The sequence below is a fragment of the Gastrolobium bilobum genome, unplaced genomic scaffold (genome assembly GCF_033153095.1).
Source record: "Gastrolobium bilobum isolate Gb01-03AN ecotype WA unplaced genomic scaffold, APGP_CSIRO_Gbil_v1 utg4923, whole genome shotgun sequence".
Taxonomy (NCBI): Eukaryota; Viridiplantae; Streptophyta; class Magnoliopsida; order Fabales; family Fabaceae; genus Gastrolobium; species Gastrolobium bilobum.
Genome location: NW_026898411.1, coordinates 430,816 through 440,248, shown reverse-complemented (window position 1 = coordinate 440,248; position 9,433 = coordinate 430,816). Strand labels below are relative to the sequence as shown.

General features: G+C 31.6%; 1 protein-coding gene across 1 annotated transcript; it reads left to right on the top strand.

Annotated features, from left to right (window-relative positions):
* The first annotated feature begins 348 nt into the window (after positions 1–348).
* LOC133315961 (uncharacterized mitochondrial protein AtMg00810-like) lies at positions 349–5,105 on the top strand. Its single transcript, XM_061517649.1, has 2 exons — positions 349–1,307; positions 5,048–5,105. Exons 1-2 carry the CDS (start codon positions 349–351, stop codon positions 5,103–5,105), a joined length of 1,017 nt encoding a protein of 338 aa, XP_061373633.1.
* The last annotated feature ends 4,328 nt before the right edge of the window (positions 5,106–9,433 follow it).

The window sequence follows — 9,433 nt, the reverse complement described above, 5'->3', positions numbered from 1 at the left end:
TTGGTGATTGCAGGTAATTATCAGATTGCCGGAGAAGATTACAGTGAGACTTATGCACCAGTGGCAAAGATGGTGAGTGTACGTACATTGCTTGCAGTGGCTGCAGTAAGAAACTGGGAGTTGCACCAGCTTGATGTTCATAACGCATTCTTGAATGGAGAAATAAGTGAGGAAGTTTACATGAGATTCCCCCCTGGATTCAGTACTGGGTCTAAGCATAAAGTATGTCGTCTTACAAAGTCATTGTATGGTTTGCGCCAATCACCACGAAACTGGTTTTCCAAACTCAGCAGTTCGTTGACGGCATATGGATTTGTTCAGTGAAAAGCTGATTACACGCTCTTTACTATGCAAAAAGGGGAGGTGTCTCTTGCACTTTTAGTTTATGTCGACGACATCATCTTAGCAGGTAATAATTCACATGCTTGTCTTGCAGTCAAGGAGTATTTGAATCAGTGTTTTAAAATAAAAGACCGGGGTAGTCTGAAATATTTTTTGGCTATTGAAATTGCCCGCAGCAAGAAAGGGATATATTTATGTCAGCGTAAGTATGCCCTGGATATTCTTTCTGATTCCGGGCTCAGTGGATGTAAACCGGCGATTTCCCCCATAGAACAAAATCATCGTCTTGCCTTGGATGACGGACCAGTATATGAGAACCCTGAACGGTATAGAAGACTCATTGGTAAGTTGATTTACCTCACTATCACAAGACCCGACCTGAGCTATGTTTTTCATATCCTTTCTCAATTCATGCACTCACCACGCCTAACTCATTATGAGGCTGTTCTCCGGGTTATTCGATATGTAAAGAGAGATCCTGGTCAAGGACTTCTCCTCAAATCGGATTGTGACCTAAAAATTCATGCCTATTGTGATTCGGATTGGGCTTCATGTCCTCTTACCAGACGATCTCTCACTGGTTTCTTTATTATGTTGGGTTCTTCACCCGTATCCTGGAAGACCAAGAAACAAGTAACGATGTCTCGCTCTTCTGCAGAAGCAGAGTATAGATCAATGGCTGCAGCTACAGCAGAGATTGTGTGGCTCAAGTCGTTTCTCACATCTCTTGGGGTCACTCACTCAAGTCCTATGGAATTGTTTTGTGATAACCAAGCTGCTTTACACATTGCAGCGAATCCGGTGTTTCACGAGCGTACCAAGCATATTGAGTTAGATTGCCACTTTGTACGTGAACATATTCTAGCCAAGCATATTACAACAGCTCATGTGCCTTCTCGTTCCCAACTTGCTGATTTGTTTACTAAAGCCTTGGGACAACGCGAGCTTCTTAGTTTTCTTCTCAAGTTGGGCATTTCATCCTTACATACTCCAACTTGAGGGGGAGTGTTGGAGATTATATGTAACCGTAGGTTTGAATTCTTTGTAACGTATATTGTTTGAATTCAATTCTATGTAACCGTAGGTTTGAATTCTTTGTAACATATATTGTTTGAATTCAATTATATGTAACCGTAGGTTTGAATTCTTTGTAACGTATATTGTTTGAATTCTTTGTAACCGTAGGTCTGTTTAGATAGAGTATTTATTTGTTTTAGTCTGTTACGTTGTTACCATTTATTGTATGTTCGCCTATTTGAAGGCTACCAATGAATGAGATAAACACACGGTTGAAATATCAAGTTTATCTCTCACTCTTTGTTCTTCTTCTCTTGAGTCTAGTAACCTCCATTGAAGGACATTGGGCATTCGAAGAAGCGTTCTTCTCTTACAAGACAAAAAGGTGGTGTGGATTTTCATCGGAGGACTTGTGTTCTTCAAGTCTGAAGAATTGATCAAAAACGCATCTAATCAGGAATAGTTATCCGAATAAAGATATCAACATTAAACCTGTAACGTGTTTATTGCATGATTCATGCGTTGAACATACTTGAAGGTGGGTAAAAGTTGCTTCTTCCGCACAAATTTTTTAATTTTTTTCCTCTTTCATGTTCATGGCTACAAAAGGCTACTTTCACCAACTACATGTAAATAGCTCGTGGTGCATCTTGCGCCATTATGTATCTAGGGGCGTCGCATAAAGTGCCATATATGTATATTAGTTAACGCTGAAAGCGCCATGTTGGGTCACATGATCAGCGCAGTAGTGTCATATCAATTTTAATAAATCATAGTCGTAGTACGTGGAGACATCCTGTAAGACTAAGAGATAAAAAATATCTAAGATTTTTTTAGGTAATGATTACTTAGTTAAATGTTAGTTAGATTTAACTAAATTTCAGTTAGTTTTGTTAAAATCTAACTATATATAATAATTATTTTAGTCAACAGAGTGAAAATATTTATCTATATAAATAGGTACGCTCGTGACAAAGAAAGACAGAAACGAAGAAAGAGAGGAAATGAAATAGAGAGATGGAAAGCGCGAAGAAGGAAAACAGATGAGAGAAATAAAAGCAAGGAAATAAAAGAAAAGAGAGGAGAAAGAAAGAAACGAGAGGAAGAGTAAGAAGTAGGAAGGAGAATGAGTGACAGATAGAAAAAAGAAAGGGAGAAAATAAGTAGGAATGTAATATTGGGAGAGAACTTCATTCTCCTATTTTAATTCTTTTTCATTTATTTTATATTTTAAAATTGATATTTTGAAGTTATTTCTTTTAAAAGCTGTGAATGTGTCGTTACTCTGTCCAAATATTTTCTTCTAAATCTCTTATATTCTTTTGATTTATTTGTTATCTTTGAGTTTGTGGATTTGATGAATTTATTCATATTAATTATAAAAATGATCTTGAATCAAGAATATAGAATTAAGGAATTCCTTTAGTATCAAATGAATATTACGGAATATGTAATCTTTTATTGAATGATTCTGATGTGACTAACCCATAAGGGGATCAGAATGATTATAAGGTAAGGGACGCCTTAATATGACTTGAGCTCTGTAATACAAAATCTTTCACATACAGAACCCACAGAATTTGGGCGCTCACAGAATTAAGCATTAGTCATTTCAGTTAAAGACTCTCATGTCCTTTTATATGTTTGTATCCAAAAACCCACAAAGGTTTGAGTATGTTTATATATAGAACCCACAAAGGTTTGAGTATATCTAAATTAAGAACCCACAAGGGTCTGGCTTATATTTATTATTCATGATATTGTTTTCTTATTATAAACATGTTTTTGAGAGAATGGTATTTTTCACTGAAGTGGCTGGATTAGTTATAGTTTGAAAACCCTAATATTACTGAGATTTATCTCACGTTTGTTTATTTTTATGCTAACCTTTCCAGAGAATAAACATGTCAATATGTGTATCACTGGTAGAGGTGGAAAATTGGGCGGCTCACCTTTGAAGGTGGGCTAGAAAACTCAGTCCGTCGGGCCGATGGCATTTTATACTAAAAATTAAATAAAATTTTAGCCCTAGCGAGCTGGCAGGCTTGACTGGTAGAGGTGGCAATTTGGGTTGAACCCAACGGGTCAACCCGCCAAAACGGGGCGGGTTGGTTTATACTTTTCAACCCACCTCAACCCGCCCCATTTAGTTGTGGGTCAAAATGGGTTGGCGGTGGGTAGGGTTGGCCCGTGAGTCTTTTTTTTTTTTTTTTTTACTAATAGGTAATATTTTATTTGTTACTAAACTTTTGTGATATGAAATTTTTTTTTATCTTAGTACTCCCCTACAAAAAATATAGAAGAAAAATTTTATTTATTACAAAGGTTATCCATATATTGAGGCAAAAATAAGTTCCTAACAAATATTTGACTGAATATTAATATGCATCTAGGTTTGAGATTTGAAAAAAACTAAAGGGATTGTGAAATGAAAATAAAAAATATTATAAAATTAATAAAATAATTTATTTACAATTTTTAATCATTTTTTATTTTTTAGGCGGGTTGACCCGCCTACTCACCACAAAACGGGATGGGTTGAGATTTTCAACCCATATCAAAATGTGGGGTTGGGCGGGCCAACCCATTCTTGGCAGGTCGGGACGGGCCGACCCATTTTGCCACCTCTATTGGCTGGCAGCGAGTTTGGAAAATTCAACCCGCTCTGCCGTGTTTGGTGAGGCAGACCCAGTGGGCGGAGACTGTTTTGCCACCTCTAATCACTGGAGTAGGATGAAGTATCACGATTAAAGATTATGAGGACCGTACGAAATTTATGAAGATAGTGTATACAAGCTTGGTTAAAATTCCCACTTGATGTAAAATAGTTTAGAGACAACAAATCAATGTATTTGACTCAGTTATATGTATAATGAAATTCTAAATGTATTTTATCATATGCTTTATTTTATATTCACTATGTGAGAATTTATACTCTTTAATTTAAAATAAGATTTAAAAATTTATGTAATACCCTCTGTACTAATCAGTTATAGAGGATGTTACACAAGATAACGTATAAGCTGTTTGTTCCCTCTCAACTTTTTTTATACTTGTTATATACTTGTATATTGCACTCATCATTTCATATGGAACTTCTAAATATATTCTCCGCTTAAGTTTTCTAAATATATTCTCCGCTTAAGTTTTCTAAATATTTTATTTTTGGATGATTCACTCATACAAGACTTTAAATAGGGGAGTTGATTTGGAAATATGATCTTAGTATTATTTTGACTGGTAATCAAATATTTTATTAATGGCTAATCTTTACAATTAATATTAATAAAATATATTAACTATATAATATATTTTGTACTTAATCAGAATATGAATACTCTTAAAATACATATGGACCGCAAAATAATATTTCAATTTTGAGGTGCAAGGCTGTAAAACAAAATTGATCGGCATTATACCAAAAATAAATGAAATTGATCAGCATTGTTTTTAGAGATCTATTTATCTCATATTGCATGAGATAATTATCTCATACAACATAGACAAGATAGTGAAATTCATTATTTTTTCAAAACAAAAAATTAATAAACCTCACTATTTTATTTCTGTTGCATGAGATAATTATCTCATGCAAATGAAATAATTATTTCCCTTATTTTTATGAGATGCCACTGTTAACAATGACTATTCATTCATGAAAAATAAGTGTTACTGTGTAAGGAATCAGGTACCGTATTGCGCGTCCAAGTTCAAATCGAGATCCATGGAAGAAAAAGGCAAAATAACTTCGCTTTAGTGGTAACATGATTGATTAGATACCTCATACCTTCATTTAAGGTAACTGGTATTTATTAATTAATTAATAAAAATTCTAGTGCATACATATTCTGTGGACAGCTTTAATTACAATGTTCCTCATATTTCATTGGTTCTCTCTCGCTCTCTCTCTTTGGTAAACACTTTGGTTCTCTTTTTATACGTTGTATAAAGTAAATTTTAGAAAATTATTATATGATATAGATTACAAGTAAAATAAATATATTTAACGGAATTATTTTGTATATCATATCCTTTATTGATAATAAGAATAAATTTATAAAAAAAAGTATAGATTCATTATTTTACAAAACAACAAATAAAAGAATATAAAACTTTTTTAAAGCAATAGATAAAAGAACGGTGGGAGTACATCAAAAGATTAGTTTTCTTTTGTTCGGCCGTTTTTTTTTTTTTTTTCACCATATTATTAGCAAACATGTGTTAGTCTTATGAATTAAAGTTAGATTAATAAGGATAAAGTTGGAAGCTAATGTTTATGAAGCAGTTGCCCAATTAGTATATTAGATTAGAGCTAATCAACTAAACATGAAGATGAATCAGGGGATTTGATCGGGTCAAGGATTACCTAATTAGCCGCTTAGATTGTGCATGATAACTATTTTTTCTTGAAAATAAGGATATTGAAGTGGTTAGTTCGTATATCAGACATGCTGATCAGTGATCATGGTATATTTTCGTCCTTTAAATTGAAGGAAATAAGCTGGTTACTACCATTCTGAACGTTGTCCGTTGATCTCCAAACACTACAAGCTCGACGAGAAAAATAAGTGAGACGGCAAGGATAATTAGTGGAGTTAACAATTAGTTTAGCAATTTAGCTTTTATTTAAAGGTTTTTATAAGCATAACACAATCATTCGTCGGATACAATTTAATTTATCTATTTATAATTTTTTCAAAAAATGTAATTATATCTAGCCATTTGGGATTAACGTTTTCCTGTAATATAAGATAACTTCTCCCTTGCAATTCCAAAACGATGATGTTTTAAAGTTCGAGAAAAAAGATATAAGATATTTTAATAAAATACATGATACAAGAAAAATAAAATTATTAAAATACTTTGATTTTTTTTAATATTAAATGTCATTTTGAAGGGGAAGTAGTTTTTTATTATGTATTTAACTAAATTATTTTTATATTATAATTTTTTCTTAATTTCTTTAGTGAAAATATCAAGAGAAAAATACAAATTTTTAAAATGAAAAATAAATTAAAATATTTAAAATGATAATTACTTAATATTAAATGTTAGAACATAACTACATAACAAAACGACAAGACAGGGAATATAAAAGATCTCTGCAAGTAGTTTCTAGGTTGCTTCGAAGTTATCAAATTGCATTGCTTTACGCTACAATCAGTACAATGTCTTTGTTGTTTTTCGAAACATCGTACGATGGATTGCAAATTTCAGAAATGTCTTCGTTGCCACTGTTTTGATAGATTTAATGACCAAAATGCCACTACTTTTTGATAAAATAACCAGATTAGGAGTGTCAGCTTGCCTGGCCAATCTGTGAAAGAAAATGTTAGACGGTTAGAGTTTTTTGGTTGGATCAATATGATGAGATAGATAGGCACGTGAGATTGTAAGGAGATCTTGTTTGGTTGAACCATTTTTAATATTTGTCTACTTAAATCAGTATCCCAGCTTACTAATTTGCTGTTTATTGGATCAAGATAGATGGCCACATATTCTCACTTGAGATGTGATATTGTGGGTTGTCTATCTAAATGGTCACATTGAGCAATAATCAGATGACGAGTGTATCCTTGCTAAAGCGCGTGAAAGTGAATTTTTTTTTAAAAATAGGGTTATTTTTGTAGAGTGAGGATATTCTAACTACCAAAAATTCTCACTACTAACTTACTACCCATCACATCACCATTGGATCAAAGAGAGAGAATGTTAAAAAGTTTTTGAAGAGAGAGAAAATATTAATCCAATAGTGATTAGATAGGTAGTAAGTTGGTAGTGGAAAATTTTAGTAGTTAGAATATCCCTCTTCATTTTTGTAATAGTAACTTTTTTTCATCTATATTTTACCTAAAACCAAACATAGACTTTATAAAATTTACCTATTTTTCCCGGTAATTTTTTTTTCAACCAAACAATTTTTTTTATATTTTCCTACTAAACTCACTTCTCAACCATTTCTCTAGTAATAACATTTCCCTATTATTCATAAATTTTCTCTTCAACCAAACGTCCCTTTATATTTTTGTATACGATTAATATTTTTTTATATTATAGAAAGATAAATTTTTTATCTTTTATATATTCATAAAAATATATAGGGATTACGTGAAGTAATGTGAAGAAAAATAAAATATAATATAAATTTTATACATTTTTATGTGTATGTTAAAGAAAAAATTATCTCTTATAACATGATAAATATTAATTTTTTTTTTTATACGAACGACTCATGACTGGATAGTATATAGCGTTTTAGATGTCTATGCCTAAATTTAATCAAAACAGACAAATTTACATTTACGAATTAAAATCTTAAGAAAAACATTTAAAAATATAAAAAGACACATATAATAAATTTAAATATAAATTAAAACAGAAAATTTATATAAAAGTATAAATATATACTCAATTTAGAAATTAATTTAAAACGTGCATGTGTCATTATATAAAAAATTAAAAAAATTAACGATTTTAAAAATAAACCAAAATTTCATTTATACAGGTAGAATGTAATTAAATTCCCTAAAAAAGTTTATTTTTTTGTATTTGTGAGGCATCACTTGCAGATTACTAATTTATAAGCTATGCATTATATAATTTTCTAATAATAAATTTATTTTTTATATATTACATATTTGAAGTCGAATCAAGATTTTGGCAAGAAATTTCTATTGTTAAAATTATTCTTTATAGAGTTTAGTGTTTGTCATTTTAAATGATATAAGTTATGTCATTTTAAGAGAGAGACAGACACGGAAAAATGAAAATCATGGAAGAGAGAAAGTGTGTGGTTTTTTTTAATTTAAAATTTAAATAAAAAAAATTTCTGTGTCTGCCTCTCTCTTAAAATGACAAATATTTTTTCCTTCTTTATATACATAAATTAAAGATAAATATAGATTATTAATTGTGAGTCATCAAATCTTCAAGTGTAGTTCTTAGTCCATTTAGGGTGTAAGTAAATAAATACACACTCGGATACCCAAAAAAATATATATATATATATATATATATATATATATATATACATATTTGAAGTCGAATCAAGATCTTGGCAGGAAATTTCTATTGTTAAAATTATTCTTTATATGCATAAATTAAAGACAAATATAGATTATTAATTGTGAGTCATCAAATCTTCAAGTGTAGTTGTTAGTCCATTTAGGGTGTAAGTAAATAAATACACACTCGGATACCCAAATATATATATATATATATATATATATATATATATATTTGAAGTCGAATCAAGATCTTGGCAAGAAATTTCTATTGTTAAAATTATTTGGCAAGAATAATAAATCATAGTCACAGAAAAGGTAATATGTATCATTGATCAGTAGCCTTTAAATAGGCAAAGGAAAATCCGATTACAAAGGAAACAGAAAAACTAATGTAACTGCATGATCATCGTAGGATCAGCAAAGAGTAAGGTAACAAATTCCTAAACCTTATCTACTGTTACAAACAAATATCTCCTATCTAATATTATCACATCCTAACAAACTATGACCTACTAGAATTATATTCTCTAATACTCCCCCTCAAGTTGGAGCATGAAGACATGAAATGCCCAACTTGGACAAATTATTATGAAAAGGTCGTTGGCCCAAAGCCTTGGTGAAAATATCTGCGAGTTGGGAACTCGAGCAAACATAAGCTGTAGATATGGTATTATTGAGAATGTGATCACGAATGAAGTGGCAATCAAGTTCAATGTGCTTTGTGCGCTCGTGGAACACCGGATTGGCTGCAATGTGAAGCGCGACTTGGTTGTCACAAAAGAGTTGCATTGATTGACTATGATCAACTCCTAATGAAGCAAGAAAATTTTTGATCCAAATAAGTTCTGCTGCCGTGGTTGCCATGGACCGGTATTCAGCTTCCGCAGAGGAACGAGATATAGTAACTTGTTTCTTTGTTTTCCAAGAAATTGGAGAATTACCCAACATGATAAAGAAACCAGTAAGAGACCTTCTGGTTATAGGACAGCTAGCCCAATCAGAGTCACAATATGCTTGGACCTGTAAATCTGAATTTGCTCGTAAAAGAAGACCCTGGCCTGGATTAG